Genomic DNA, 15,969 nt, shown 5'->3' on the forward strand with positions numbered 1-15,969 from the left:
GCAGGGTCGATGGCATGAATTTTGTTGAAAAACAGTGCTTTTGTTTTGTGTTTTGTGATTTGTTTGTAAGCGGGGTCTCATGAAGCCCCAGCTAGCCTTGAACTCACTATATAGCCAAAGATGACCTTGAACTCCTGATCCTCCTAAGAGCTAGGATTGCTGGTGTGCCCTACCACCCCTAGCTGAAAACCAGTTTTTAATAGAAATAAAATAATTAGTATACACTTTCCTCTGGGATGTCTGGCTCTTATATACTGAAATTAATAAAGACTGTAATAGTTGAAGACATATTTTTAGATGATGCTAGCTATGAGGTAATCTGTCATCCATTTACATTTTTGGGGGAAAAAACAGTTTTCTAGTGTAAAAATTGTAATCAGATAGTTATTGTCATGGAGGAAAAGAGCAATGATAATTAAAGCAAAACAAGATATCAGAGATTATTTACATATATAAATAAATATACTGAAAAATGACTTGTGAGCAAAAAGCAAGATGTAATTTGAAGAGAGGGTGATAATTTTGGACAGAAATACTCAAAATCATAAAGATTTCATTCTTCTAAACCTAACCTATAAGTTTAACCCAATACATATTCTAATAAAAATAGTAATGTGACTATTTTAGGAACTAAAAAAAAAAAATGTTAACAAAATTCTTATGAAAAATACACATCAAAAATAGCTGGGAATTTTTTTTGTTTTGTTTTTTTTTTTGTTTTTTTCAAGACAGGGTTTCTCTGTGTAGCTTTGCGCCTTTTACTGGAACTCACTTTGGAGACCAGGCTGGCCTCGAACTCACAGAGATCCGCCTGCCTCTGCCTCCCGAGTGCTGGGATTAAAGGCATGCGCCACCACCGCCCGGCATAGCTGGGAATTTTAAAAAGAGAGTGATAATTATAATTTAAGAAGAGGACAATAATTAAGACAATTTGGTTCTTACACATGATAAGTCAGAAGAGTGAGTCCAAAACAGAGATTGGCTGGGAGATTTATTATTATTATTATTATAAAGGTAGCAACTTAATAAACGTCTGGGGTTGGGCTAGCAGGAGCATGCTTGTCTAGCCTGTACCCAGCTCTGGTTTAACCTCCAGCAGTGTAGAAAAATAAATAAATAAGATTAGATCAACTTGCTTGCAATCTATTTAAAAATATATAAAACACAAGTTGAATCTGTAACATTTTCCCTACACCACAGTAAGTTTCAAATGGATTCAAGGCCTAAATGTAAAGGACAAAATCAAGCAACCCGGTGGTGGGCGCTTCTCATTCCAGCACTTGTGTGGTAGAGGCAGGAAAATCAAGACATCAAGGTCATCCTCATAGCAAATTCAAGGCCATCCTGGGCACAGCGGGTACTGTCTCAAAACTTAAACACACACACACACACACACACACACACACACACACACCACTTTTTTGTCTGTTCTACAGTCAAAGAATGATACAAAAGACAATATCACATCTTAAACTTTCCAAAGAATTCTATTTTCACCTTAAAAGAAGAATAATTTAAAGAATAAAATTGCAGAGCCGGGCGGTGGTGGCGCACGCCTTTAATCCCAGCACTCGGGAGGCAGAGCCAGGTGGATCTCTGTGAGTTCGAGGCCAGCCTGGACTACCAAGTGAGTCCCAGGAAAGGCGCAAAGCTACACAGAGAAACCCTGTCTCGAAAAACCAAAAAAAAAAAAAAAAAAAAAAAAAAAAGAATAAAATTGCCGAGTGGTGGCGGCAGATGCCTTTAATCCCAGCACTCGGGAAGCAGAGGCAGGCAGATCTCTGTGAGTTCAAGACCAGCCAGGTCTACTACAGAGCGAGTTCCAGGACAGGCTCCAAAGCTACACAGAGAAACCCTATCTCAAAAAAAAAAAAAAAAAAAAAAAAAAAAGAGAGAGAGAGAGAATAAAATTATTTTCAAATGCTCATTTATTTGTGATACATGTTTTAAAAGACTATGGAAGTTGAAATTCTATTTTGTTTCTGTTTTTGTTTGGTTTTTTGAGACACGGTTTCTCTGTGTAGCTTTGCGCCTTTCCTGGAGCTCACTTGGTAGCCCAGGCTGGCCTCGAACTCACAGAGATCCGCCTGGCTCTGCCTCCCGAGTGCTGGGATTAAAGGCGTGCACCACCAACGCCCGGCTTTGTTTGGTTTTTTGAGACAGAGTTTCTCTGTGTAGCTTTGGAGCCTATCCTGGAACTCACTATGTAGCCCAGGCTGGCCTCGAACTCACAGAGATCCACTTGTCTCTGTGTCCTGAGTGCTGGGATTAAAGGCGTGCACCACCAACGCCCGGCTTTGTTTGGTTTTTTGAGACAGAGTTTCTCTGTGTAGCTTTGGAGCCTATCCTGGAACTCACTATGTAGCCCAGGCTGGCCTCGAACTCACAGAGATCCACTTGTCTCTGTGTCCTGAGTGCTGGGATTAAAGGCGTGCGCCACCGCCGCCCGGCTCTGTTTTTGTTTTTTAAACACGGAAAATCTCCACTACCATAGGTATTATTTATGAAGCTGTTAAAATTTCTTCAAAATGAATAAGCCTCACTGAAATACAAATAAACAGAGGGTCACCAGACATTTAATGACTGTCTTTGAAGTAGGCGATAAGGGCCGAAATCCGGGAAAATTGTTTTCAATTCTCTATAGAACTATAACCTTAGGCAAATGCACACATATGGAGGCAGAAACCTTTGCCACCTGCCGGTCATGCAAGAACTCCAACCTTAACTCCCACGAGTCATTTCTTGAAAAACTACCAAAGGACGCACGTTACCAAAACAAAGGCATGAACCAACCAAGAGGAAGTCAGAGGAAATGAACAGACAAGAAAAAACCAAGAGGGCTGAGGTTGTAGTTCAGTGGGAGAGAACTTGTCTCCCAGGCACAAGGTCCTGGGTTTAATCCTCAGCAGTGAAGAAGAGATCAAAAATTCAAAGAAACCAAAAAGAGACTCACAGAAGTTCCACAGGACTGTTCTGAAACAGACCTTGAGACAAGGCATTGATGAAGCCGCTTTGAGAAACTGAGGCCCTTGGCATTAGAGCACATTAGAGGGTGGGGAAATATTATTTGAAGGCATTTTATTAGTTGATTTGTAGGAATTCATGGCAATGAACAGTGTGCTCACAAAAATAAATATTAATTATTAATTCCAAAATGGCAAAATATCATTCAAGCGAAGAAAGAGCTACCTCAGGCACCTCATCCAGATGCAAGAGTTTCAAAGCCTCTGGTGGATGCCCAAAACCTTGGATGGTATCAAACCATGGGTGGTATTTTTTTTCTTATACCTATAGAAGTTCAATTAAGAATTAGGTGCAGCCAGGCTTGGAGGCACATGACTGCAACCCCAACACTAAGGAGACTGAGACAGGAGGATTGCCACCCAGTTCTAGGCCAGCCTGGGCTACAGAGTGAGAAGATGTTTCAAAAGGAAAAAAAAAGGGATTAAACGCAGTAAGAGATGAACAGAATAATTATAACAATACACTGTCGTAAAAGCTAAGAGTAGATTCTTTCTCTTTTGAAAGAGTCAAAACAAATAGGAATATTTCTGACTACAGTTGAGGAGGAGTTACTGAATTAACAAAACGACACGGCCTAGCAGCCCGCGATACAGTCATCGGTGCTGAAAATCAATTGTCCCAAACTGCGTTACAGCCGTGAGGGAGGGCGGAGGGCTGGAATGGATGCAGGACATTTCTGGTAGTCCGAATATATTCTCCTATGTTTTCAAACTGAGTGGTTAAGCTCACTGGAGCAAGTATACTGGCAAATAACACCAAAATAGCTCCTCATTTATCTCATCTTGACAGGATTTTAAAAATTAACTTGAAGGTAAATTACCAAATTTTGTCAGTCAGCAGGATGAAAATGGACAGTAATTCCTGAGGCTGCTCTAATGAGCCTATTTAAAAACAAAAAACAACAAAAAAAGAAACCTTTTTCAGAATGATGTTCAGCCTTGACAGAATTTTGTCAAGACATTTCAAGAGCACAAATTTTATTTTATTGGCAAACATAACTTCTTTCAAAATCCGTTTGGGGGATGACTTTTTTAAGAGCTATTTTATAACGCATTCCCAAACGTGTGATAGACAAAGTGAGGGCCGCCAGGGCAGTGCTGATAGCCCAGAATGAACAGACCGTGAGACTGGGAACAAAAGCGAGGGCAGGCACCCTGTCCGGGCAGGTCTGGGGAGTCCCGCCCTCCTATCCACGGGTGATAACACAGCTCTTTCAATCAGGGCACCCAGGACATCTGGAACACGTTTGCATTAAGTGCAACCCGTGAAGCTCGTCTGGCCATAAAATGTGGTAAAAGCCCATTTGGGTTTCAGAGTTCAAATATTTGGGATATAAGGTGGGAAAGGCCCTTGAAGGGTCACATAAATGCTATTAGGGACTAAAGGCTCCCAGGACTTACAGTTAGGTAATTCTGAGGACCGGCAGGGACATTTCGAAAGTATGCTTATCAAGGTTGAAACCAGACCTTAACACGAAGGATAAGCCCGATAAAAGTTATCTGCACTCCTGGGGGTGCTAAGAGGTTTCGGAGCTGAAACTGTCTCCGATTTCTTTATGGGTTTAATCAGCTCAGACTTTTCTTTTCTTTCTTATCTATTATTTACTGAGTTGAGGCAATTTTATCCTAAAATCACAAAATGTAATATAAGGTTCCTTATAGTTCTCTAGAGAACAACCGTCAGAGGACAGAAACAGACTTCCATTTGGAAGAACCGCTTAGCTGTTGTCTGTCTCAGATACATCTAGGTCATAAATAATGTGCGTGCGTGCGTGTGTGTGTGTGTGTGTGTGTGTGTGTGTGTGTGTGTAACACTAATATAAGGAGAATGCAGAAGGCATTTCAGGAGGGGTCAGGGAGATGGCTCAGCTGTACAGGTCCCTGCCACAAAGCTTGACCACAGAGTTCGAATCCTGGGACTCACGGGATAGAGGAGAGCATTGACTCCCACAAGCTGTCCTCGGACCTCCACAGATGCTCCACATACAAACAAACAAATAAATAAAATGCAGGGGGAAACAACTGTTCCCAGCAGACAATTACAGCAGGCATCTATCCTGACCACACGGACATCCCATTCCTTCCATCTTCTAGAAAGCCTATCACCAGGGAGAAGGGACTGATGACATCTCCGACATGAACAACTTAAGACAGAAAAACTTTGTGACTGGAATATAGTCCCTTATTTTTTTTAAGTTTTGGTGACATCACGAATGTGTTTTTTCTTATTTTATAGATTTTTCTTATTTATAGATTGATTTATTTTGTGTGCGTGCGTACGTGTGTGTGTGTGTGTGCGTGTGTGTGTGTGTGTGTGTGTGTGTGTGTGTGTGTGTAGAGGTCAGAGGACAACTTGTGGGAATCAGTCCTCTCTGTCCACCATTCCGGTTCAAGAGATAGAGCTTCCGGTCACCAGCCTGGCAGCAAGTACCTTTAGCTTCGGGGCCACCTCACTGGAAAAAGGACAAATACTGGCCAAGTGTGCTCACACCATATCAGGCCATAGCTGTCCATTAGGGAGACTCTCCGGCATAGCACCTTTGGGCACGTCCAGCCTCAGAGACTACATCTTGAGATTCAGCCCCATTATGTGACTGCAAGTGTTATAACCATTTATAACTGTCTATATAAATATGTAACTAGTTATAAATCAGTTTATATAGTATGTAGATAACCAGTTATAACCCTGACTTAATGTTCCTTCTCTTCAGAATCTCAAATCAACATAAGAGGCAATTTAAAACTTTTAAGTTTTTTTTGGGGGTGGGGGGCGGTATTGTTTTGAGACAGGATCCTGCTTTGTGACTTGCCTGGCCTGGAACTCCCCGTGTAGACCATGCTGACCTGGAACTCATATAGACACGCCCACTTCTACCTCCCAGGTGCTGGGATTAGAGGCGTGCATCACCTTGCCAGGTAAGGTTTATTTATTTAATGGGTGTGAGTGTTTTGCCTGCATGTATGTATGCACATCACGTGAGTGCCTTGTACCAACACAGGTCAGAAGAGGGTGTCCTGCGCCTGGGACTGGAGTTACAGACAGTTGGAAGCTGCCGTGTGGGTGCTGGGAATCGAACCCGGGTCCTCTGCTGAGCCGTTGCCCCAGCCATGAGGCATTTTTTATGGCTCAGTTGTGTGCCAAAGCTACAAGACTGAGAACCAGAGCAGAGGTCCAGCGCCTATTACGGGTCAAACTCCTATCCCACAGCTCCATCTTCTTCCTCACACCGTCCTCCCTAACGGCTCCTCACCTGTGTGGCTTCCAGTGCTCCCATCCCCCAACCTCCCGCCTCATGCTGTCCTCTCTCCAACTTGATCCTCTCACTTCCTGTCTGGGTGTCACCTCCTTGGTCAGGCCCCTTCAGCTGTCCAGGAGAGACACGGTCCTGCTGGTCCCTGGACCTCCATCTCCTTCTGCATTTCTGTCCAACAAATATGGGTGTTTTGAGCTAAAGCCAACACCAGAAGGACAGCCTAGGAGCTTGGGAATTGGTGCCCACCACAGGACACAGGTGAAAAGAGGTAAGAGAAAGCCCAACCAATCAAATCGAAATCTGTCTGCTGATTAGGAAAAACACTGTCGCCAGGTTCACGTCCCTGAAGACCCGCCTCACGGCCCCAGCTCTTTTTCTGCTCTTGGGTAGAACTGTCGACTGAGAGAATGACCTTGGGAACAGGGACTCTGGCCACTTTACACCCCCCTGTGCCTGCCTCAGTTCCTAGCATGTACACAGAGCTCAGTTGGTCTGATTTGGGGATCTTCTGGGGTTTGGTTTTGGTTTTTGAGTGCAGCCCAGGTTGGCCTTCAACTTGAGACTTCCCTGCCTTAGTTTCCTGTTTGGGGATTGAACCACTACACCTGGTGGTTTATAGTCTTAATAATTAACGAACTAGTCACCCTTTTTAAATGACAGTATGCAGGTGGTGGTGTTTTAAAGCTGTCGGGGAGAGGATGATCTTAGGAAGAGCCAGACTAGAGACCAGGGTTCAGATGCCTTAACTGGGCTGCCATCTAGTGGCAGAACAGCGGCATCGCTAGTTCAGTACACTAGTGACTGGTTAAAATCATGGCTAGTTGACTGGTTGGTTGGTTAGTGTCTGTTTGCTTCTTTCTTTAAGTAAAGCTGCTGTAAAGCTTTTTTTTCTTTTTCCAGTACTGAGGGTTGAACCTAAGACCTCAGTTCCAACCTAGGTAAAACTAAAATTAAGAAGTGATAGCAGGGGCTGGAGAGATGGCTCAGAGGTTAAGAGCACTGGCAGCTCTTCCAGAGGTCCTGAGTTCAATTCCCAGAAACCACATGGTGGCTCACAACCATCTGTAATTAGATCTGGTGCCCTCTTCGTGCATGCAGGAGTATATGCAGCCAGATTATATACTGTACAATAAATAAATAAATAAATCTTAAAAAAAAAAAAAAAAAAAAAAGAAGAAGAAGAAGTGATACCAAGCCTTTACTCCCAGCACTTGGGAGGCAGAAGCAGGCAGGTCTCGGAGTTCAAAGCCAGTCTGGTCTACAGAGCGATTTCCAGGACAGCCAGAGCTAGGCAAAGAAAACCTGAGGGGTGGGGAAAGGAGTGATAGCAGCTGAGTGTGGCGGAGCACAGCTGGAATCCCAGCACCATATTGAAGCCAAGGATCACAAGTTCAAAGCCAGACTGAACTACACAGCGAAAACTAGTCTCAATAAAATCAGAGAGCAGAAAAGATACGGAGGAGAGGGGACCCGAGACAGGAGTTAAGTTCTTGGGAGAGTGGGAGGAGACTGGCACCAAGGACGGGGGGGAGGGGGGGGGGTGGTGCGAAGGTGGGTCCTGTACTTGTCAAAGTTGACGTCCAGCATGCCCGCCTTCTCTAGGCTAATTCGTAAGAGTGGCGTGTCCAGCCGTCGAATGCAGTCCTTGTCCAGCGTTGCTGTCCACTCTTGGAAGGTTTTTCGAACGAGCTCATCAATGGCTTGGACCATCTGCTGATAGGTGTGTACACTCTCCTCTCCAGTCCCAATGTGGGGCAGGAAATGGGCGCCCGAAAGGCACTGGGGAGGAACAGATGGGAAGCCTGTTTACCCAGACCTGCTACACACCCCTCGAACCCTGGAGAGAGACTGAGGCTGGGGGGCTAGGAGGACAGGACCAGACAGACAGGAAGTAAAGCACACTGACCACAGTCCCAAAGAAGGGGGGCAGAGAAGGGCAAACCAGACAGAGAGGGACCGGAGGGCTTGTTCTTCAGCGCATTCCAGGCCCAGCCCAGTCATCTGCAGGCTCCCTAACTCTCTCTCAGAACCAATCAGGTGCATCAGTAGAAACCCTCCCTATCTAAGACACCCCCAAAAGTTTGTTTCTAAATTGAAGGGTGAATGGGGCTGGAGAGATGGCTCAGCGGTTAAGAGCACTGGCTGCTTTTCCAGAGGACCCCGGGTTCAATTCCCAGCCCCTACATGGCAGCTCACAACTGTCTGTAACTCATTTCCAGGGGACCCAACACCCTCACACAGGCAAAACACCAATGCACATAATAAATAAATAAATATTAAAAAAATAGAAGGGTGCAGGTTCTCACTGCATAAGCCCAGGCTGGCCTGGGCTCACAGACCTCCTGCCTCAGCTTCCCAAGGGCAAGGATTACAAGCATATTCCACCGTGCCTAGCACAAAAACTGTTTTAAAATCCTTCCCTGCTCCCTGTTCCTTTGTCCCTGTTCTTCCAGAGAGCAGGTCCTTGCTGCCCAGGTCTCGGGGTCACCAGGTATGTCCCTGTTCTGGTACTCTAACTTCCCAGATGCTGGCCTTATGTCTCCTCCCCATCTCGTACTAAAATGACCTTGGTTCCACGAGCCACACCTGCCACCTCTGCAAACCAAACCACAGCTTCCCAAGATAACTGAGTCGGTCCCTCCCCTCCCCCACCGAGTCTCTGGTCATAAGTACTCTCTAAGGACCCTGTCTGGACCACCCCTCCCCTCCAGGCTGGACACAGCCGCGCACTCGCTGTCTCCCTGCAGACAGTCTAGAAGAGGCCAGACACTAACATTCATGACTCTGTCGATGCGTCGCCGCAGGATCCGCACCCAGTGGGCCTGTCCGGAATACTGAGCCATGTATGGCTCCAGGTACGGCCATTTCTTGTTCAGCTCACGGTTCACCAGGGCTAATTCGCTATTGAACAGCATATAGAGATCAACAGCCTTCTTCTCGTAGGTCCGCATGATGGCCTAAGGAACAAGATGACATGCTCCATGGAGGTGGCTCCCTTAGCCTCCTACCCCAGAAGAACGTTTCCTGACAGCCACACACGGCAGCCACCGCACTCTTCAGAGATGTGGAGGCCTCGGAAGCGGAAAGACGGAACAGAAGAAAACTCAGCAACTGAACAAGGGGCAAGGACACATGTACAGGCAGGCAGGACAGAGTCCGGAAGCCAAAGAACTAAGGGCAAGGGGCAGGCCTTCGGTGGGGTTGGCGCGCGCGCGCATGCGCACACACCTCCCGGGTAGCCAGCCTGTGGAAGGTGTCCAAAAGCAGTACCCCGTGCTCCACGTCCCGGACCAACTCAAAGGCTGAGGTGATCAAGTTCTGGGTCATCACCTCCAGATCCTTGACCCCAGCACGGAATCTGCAAGGTCAGAGAGGCACAGAGAAGTGTGAGTACCCTTGCCTGCTCCCATTCACATCCCAAGTGTGCTGTCCACCAGCCCGCATGCCAGGCACATGACTGCGTGCTTTGTTCCAGGAAGCTGTTTCACTCTAGACAATGCTAGGAGACGAGTCCTTGGCCTTATTTATGCATAAGGAGGCACAGGCATCTGCCGGTGTGGATTCGCAGACATTTGCTCAGTATCGTCGAACCTAGAACCTGACTGACCAACTACCTCTCTCTTCTCTTGCCTTCCCATCTTTACGCTCTTCCCACCACCTTCATCTGGCAATCTTCCTGCCTCTGCCACCCAGGTCCTGGGATTCCCATGGTCTCCTTGGCACACCAAGCCTCTCTTCCCACTCTTGTTCCCCGCCTCCCTGCTCGGCCCTGGCCTCGGCCTGAGTCCCTCCCTCACTTATTGTAGTCTTCATGCCAAGAGGTGTTCTTAACATCCAGGATGCCTCCACGAACGGCTCGCAGCATCTGCAGGTTTTTATGGAAGATGTCCTCGATTTCTAGCAAGTTCCGTGTGATCTGTGGCCCCTGGGCACCAAAGAAGCAGGGAAGGGGGCCCTGCTTGCCATCTTCCCACCGTGCGAAGTGGTACTGACATTCGCAGACCTAAAAAGAGATCCGCGTGACTTCTTCCTGTTCTGAACCCAGGCCTCCGGGGTTCTTTGGTTTGCCTTCAGATGTCTGTGAACTAGAGAGGACCATCCAGAAGGAGGATGGGGTGAATTCTGGCTGAAGGATGAACTACGGGATGCTTAGGCAGTGGTACAGGCAAAAGCCAAGAAGAAAGAAGGGGTGGGAGGAGGTCACATAACGCTGCAGGAAGAGCCCGCAGGCCAAGCTCCAGGGATAGACTCAAGTGGAGCCCTTGCCCCCCCCCCCCCCCCCGGCTTGGCTCCTTGCAGGGGGGTCGAGGGTCTGCTGTGGGCTTTTGATGGTCTCCACCCCGGAGCTCTCCCTACCTCAATAAGGTCCTTACAGCGCTGCACAAAGGCGTCTACTTGAGCAAATATGCTGGTCTGGTCTAGAACCCAGCCCCGACTGGAGAACCTGTGTGAGGGAGAGGATGAGCTAAATCGGGAGCAGTCTGTCCGTGCAAAACTGGACTGTGTGAGCCTGGGTTCCGAAAGGAGACCCTGAGAAGCAGTTTTCCTGAACCCTGAGAGAAGAGACCCAAGGTGAGCAGAACCATAGAGGAGATACTGTCTCAAGTTCTAGAAGGTGGCTGTGTGATCATGGGAGGAGGGAGTGGCCACTTGAGGCTATTGCAAGGGGCTAGAAGGAGACCTCAGGGCCCAGAGCCAGAACATCTGTGCCCAAACAGAACCTTAACTGGGGAGTAGAGACTCCTAGGTCTTAAAACGTATAATCCACGAGAAAGAAGGGCACGGAAAGTGTCGGAGTCATTCCTCTGGGGGAATGTTCTACACGCATGTCAGGGGGACCCATCGTACTGGGTGTGCATCTGCACGGCACGCAGGTAGTGGTCTTTCCAGGCATGACAACAAGAAATGCAGCCCTGCAGGTCCTCTTTGCTGGAAATGACGTAGCCCTCAAAGATTCGGTCCAGGGAGATGGAATGGCAGCACAAGCGGATGATCTCGTTGCTCATCTGCAGAGGGAGCCCCACGGCATCAGCGCTCAGCCTTCTTCCCACCACTCCCCTTCCTGGGCCTCCAGAACTGGGCCCCGGGCCTTGGGCTCCTGAGGCCCCTCTTACCCCCCCCCCCCCCGCCCCCTGCACACTCCGTCTCACACCTGGTGATCTTTGCTCTGCCCTCGGCCCAGCTCTGCAGTTACACCGCTCTGACCATCTGGCTTCAGCAACCCCTCTTCCAGCCTTTGTCTCCCGCTAAAATGTCTGTCGTGATCATTCCTGCTCAGGAACCGAGTTCCTTCCTGAGTCAACCTCCCATACCCCACTGCAAACTCGATCTTGAACGAGCTCTTCCCTCTGCACGACCCAGCCCCGAGTCTCCTTCTTGCCTCTTTTCCTAGGCTCACTGCAGCTCCTCCCAAAGCCCGTCATCCTGCCTGAGCCACTTCAGTGAGCAGCAGAAGCCAGGCCCATCTCCCGGCATCTCTAAAGACTCAGTATCAGTCTGGGCTGCAGGGCAGTATGGTGTCTTTCCAGCCCACATCTGCCAGGGAACCAGCTCTGCCAGCACAGCCGCCCCCCACCCCACCTCACCCCTGCGCTTTGCATCCACACACCTTCCGGAACAGAGAGGTCAATCTTTCCCGGGTGTTGTAGTGGGGGGAGTTGACCCAGATGATGCGGATGAGACTGATCAGGTTAGGGAGCTTGTCAGAGATGTCCTTAGGCTTCATGAAGGCCAGCTCCTGGTAGGGTTCCCTCAGGATTGACAAGAAAGTCAGGTTTGACTGAGCTTGGTGAGAGCCGTCCTAGCAATAGAGAAACCAGGAGTACTCTTATCCACACGGGGAAAACAGATTTAGGGCCCTGGAGAGCTGGCTCAGTAAAGTGTGCGCTGCTGTGCAAACTATGAGGGCCTGAGTTCAGATTCCCCGGTTCCATGTGAAAGCTGGGCACAGTGGCCTGCCATCCCCGCACTGGCAGGGAAAGACAGGCGGGCCCCTGGAGCTTGCTGGCCAGCTAGCCAACTGGAGAGCTCCATGTCAGTGAAAGACCTGTCTAAAAAATAACATAGGGCTGGAGAGACAGCTCAGCAGTTGGGAGCACTTGCTGCTCTTGCAGAGGACGCCCAGGTTCTGTTCCCAGCACCCACAATGACAGCTAACACCATCTGTAACTCCAATTCAGAGAGTCCAGTGCCCTCTTCTGGCTTCTTAGGGCACTGCATGCACATAGCAGACAGACACGCAGGCAAAACATCTACGCACATAAAATAAAATAAAGTCTTTAAAAATGCAGAGAAGAACAATTGATGGTGATAGTTAGTGAACCCCTCTGGCCTCCACACGCACGCGTGCACACACCTACATGAACAAGTGTATAGTGTACACACACACACACACACACAGAAACACAAAGAAACAGATTCAGATTTTCCATCCATCTTGAGCACCATCCTCTAGACACCCCTCCCAATGAGCTCTCTCCAGGAGTTATCATTCAAGACCAGTGTTTTCACATTCACTTGCTTTTTTAAATTATTATTTTTCTGTGTATGGGTGCTTTGTCCGCATGTATGCCTGTGTACAGTACACATGCTCAGTGCCTTTGGAGGCTAGAAGAGGGTATTGGATCCCCTGGAACTGGACTTACAGATGGTTGTGAGCAGCCATATGAATGCTGGGAACTGAACCCAGGTCCTCTGCAAGAGTATCTAACATTCTTTTAAAAAAAAAAAAAAAAAGATTTATATTTATTATGTACACAGAAGAGGGCGCCAGATCTCATTATAGATAGTTGTGAGCTGACATGTGGGTGCTGGGAATTGAACTCAGGACCTCTGGAAGAGCAGTCAGTGCTCTTAACCTCTGAGCCATCTCTCCAACCCTTACTTGTTTTCTTGTTTGGTTGTTATGGTTTTTGTTGTTGTTGTTGTTGTTTGAGACAGGGTTTCGCATAGCCCAGGCTGGCTTCAAACTTATTACAAAGCCAAGGATGACTTTGAATTTCTGATCCTCCTTGCCTCTACCTCCAAGTGCTAGGTGTGGTGGTTTAGAAGAAAGTGGCCCCCAAAGGAAGTGGCACTATGAGGAGCTGTGGCCTTGTGGGAGGAAGTGCGTCACTGTGGGGGCAGGAAGTGGCACTATGAGGAGGTGTGGCCTTGTGGGAGGAAGTGCGTCACTGTGGGGGCAGGAAGTGGCACTATGAGGAGCTGTGGCCTTGTGGGAGGAAGTGCGTCACTGTGGGGGCAGGAAGTGGCTCTATGAGGAGCTGTGGCCTTGTGGGAGGATGTCTCTCAAGCTACACCCAGTGCCACAGTTCACTTCCTGTTGCCTGTGGATCAAGATGTAGAACTCTCAGCTCCTTCTCCAGCACCATGTCTGCCTGCATGCCATATCCCACCATGACGATAATGGACTAAACCTCTAAAACTGTAAGTCCCCCCCCCAATTAAATGTTTTCCTTTATAAAAATCGCCATGGTCATGGTGTCTCTTCACGGCAATAGAAACCCTAACAGGGACAGCTAGGATTATAGATGTAAACCATCATGTCTAGTTATTCGGTGCTGGCAATCGACCCCAGGGTTCCATGCACGCTAGGCCAGCACGCTGCCACCTGAGCCATGTCCCCAGTCCTCATGTACTATTTCCTATGAAAGCTTCAGACTGGGAATTCCAAGCCCAGGTCTGGTGTCTGTTCCAACTGAATTAAGTACTGTACAAGCCAGGCAGTGGTGGCGCACACCTTTAATCCCAGCACTCAGGAGACAGAGGCAGGTTGATCTCTGTGAGTTTGAGGCCAGCCTGGTCCACAGAGCAAGTTCCAGGACAGGCTCCCACAGAGAAACCCTGTCTTGAAAAAAAAAAAAAAAACCAAAAAGCTCTGTCCAAAGTGGATGTTCAGAGCTGTTGGTGATCTGCCCGAGCATCGCTCCCCTCCCACATCCACTAAGGTCACCCAGTCTCCTGACTGTCCTGTTCTCAGTGAGGGTCTTAAACATCTCCTGCTCATTACAGCTCAACTCCCTCAATATCTGACTGCAGTTTTCACCTGGGGAGAAAGGTCTTCTTCACCATCACTCACCTCCCGGGAGACCCAGCACCAACACCATCGGCTTGTCATAGGGAATTTAGTTTTTACATGTTTGTTTGGACACTCCCCTGCCTGAGCTCCCCGGGCTTATCCTTGGTTCCACGCTCTCTCTAAGTCCTCTTTTATGTAAGTCCTGTTTTCTCAGCTGCCCTGGAGGGCTGGGCTCACTGAGGGGGACCGCCATTCCCTTGCTGACCAATTGGATGTCTTCCTACCTAAACAAGTGTTGTTTAGGGGTGACCACAAAAGAGCACATTCAGTACAGATGTCTGTAAAAAGTTGGGGGGGGGGGCAGGTGAGATGACTCAGTGGGTAAAGGTATTTGCCGCTAAGTCTGGCAACCCGAGTTCCAGCCTCAGACCCCCACGGGTGAAGGGGAGAACCAGCTCCTGCAGGTTGGCCTGATTTCCACCCCGTGGCATGCCTTAGGATCCACGCGACCCTGTCTAACAACCTCGGAAACAGTCCCCAGAAACCTTTACACGCTGCTCGTGTCTTGTACAAGTCCACAGCGCTAGGTCAGTCTGTGGCTGTGGTTAGCTGCCTGCCTCCGCTTCTCGCCCCCCTCCAGATCATCCGGCCACTGCCCACGTTTCCATAAGCTCCCAGACTCTGATCCCCTCAACCTGGATCTGCTGGGCCAGCTTCATAAAGGGCGCCAAGTAGGAGGACTTGGAGAGGAGCAGGATGGCCTCGATGTGCTTCACTCCCTGCTTCACGAGTTGCTTGCTGATGCCAGACAGGTCCATGCAGCGGTTGTGCCAGAACTCGATCTCTTCCAGGGGACCCAAATTTTCCCCTGTCTCCACAGACTCCTGGGCACTCAGCACCTCCTTGATCTGCCGGGTCCAGTGAATCATGGAGGCTGTGAGGGAGGCGGGGGAACGTTTTCTGCTCCTGAGTGGGTGCCCTCCATGCTGTACAGCCCTCCTCACCAGCTCCTCTGTCGGCAGCTGCCTTCCCCTTCCCCACCCCGCCCTCAGCCCAGACGCTGGCGAGGCCGGCCACTCACTCTCCAGGCGCTGGACCAGCTCCTTGTCTTTTACCACCACCTCGGGGCTCATGTTCACGGCCTCTGCGGGGATGTACAGCACCGTGTGGCCCTCCAGTTTGTACCGAGTATCTAAAAAAGGACCCGGAAAGTTCCAAGGGTGAGCTTCGCTGCCTCTGTATAAACCATGTTTGATGATCATGGGGGGATGGGGAACAGGAAGTACAGCCAACTCTATGTATCCATAGGCTTCACGGCTTCCCGTCCACAATTCAAAAAGAGCTCCACTGTTTCCGAGGTTGTTAGACAGGGTCGCGTGTATCCTAAGGCATGCCACGGGGTGGAAATCAGGCCAACCTGCAGGAGCTGGTTCTCCCCTTCACCCGTGGGGGTCTGAGGCTGGAACTCGGGTTGCCAGACTTAGCGGCAAATACCTTTACCCACTGAGTCTTCTCACCTGCCCCCCAAAATTCTTTACAGACGACATCTGTATTGAATGTGCTCTTTTGTCGTCAACCCCTAAACAATACAACACTTGTTTACGTTGTATTAGGTGCTGTGACTGCTCTAGAGATTATTTAAAGTATGGGACGATTTATGGAGGTTACATACAAT

The 15,969-nt window shown here is 48.7% G+C and overlaps 1 protein-coding gene across 2 annotated transcripts in view; it reads right to left on the minus strand.

The window, feature by feature from the left end:
- Nucleotides 1-15,969, minus strand: part of Dnah2 (dynein axonemal heavy chain 2) — a 116,344-nt gene that overhangs the window by 81,731 nt on the left and 18,644 nt on the right. For both annotated transcript variants that reach the window (XM_042282265.2, XM_015992328.3), the window contains exons 6-14: nt 15,376-15,486; nt 14,990-15,228; nt 11,886-12,077; nt 11,126-11,283; nt 10,634-10,721; nt 10,075-10,280; nt 9,506-9,635; nt 9,052-9,234; nt 7,842-8,056 (exon numbers count right to left, since the gene is read on the minus strand). In XM_042282265.2, coding sequence (XP_042138199.1) covers nt 7,842-8,056; nt 9,052-9,234; nt 9,506-9,635; nt 10,075-10,280; nt 10,634-10,721; nt 11,126-11,283; nt 11,886-12,077; nt 14,990-15,228; nt 15,376-15,486 — 1,522 coding nt within the window. The remainder of the gene's footprint in view (nt 1-7,841; nt 8,057-9,051; nt 9,235-9,505; nt 9,636-10,074; nt 10,281-10,633; nt 10,722-11,125; nt 11,284-11,885; nt 12,078-14,989; nt 15,229-15,375; nt 15,487-15,969) is intronic.

This window comes from Peromyscus maniculatus, chromosome 8, assembly GCF_049852395.1.
Source record: "Peromyscus maniculatus bairdii isolate BWxNUB_F1_BW_parent chromosome 8, HU_Pman_BW_mat_3.1, whole genome shotgun sequence".
Taxonomy (NCBI): domain Eukaryota; kingdom Metazoa; phylum Chordata; class Mammalia; order Rodentia; family Cricetidae; genus Peromyscus; species Peromyscus maniculatus.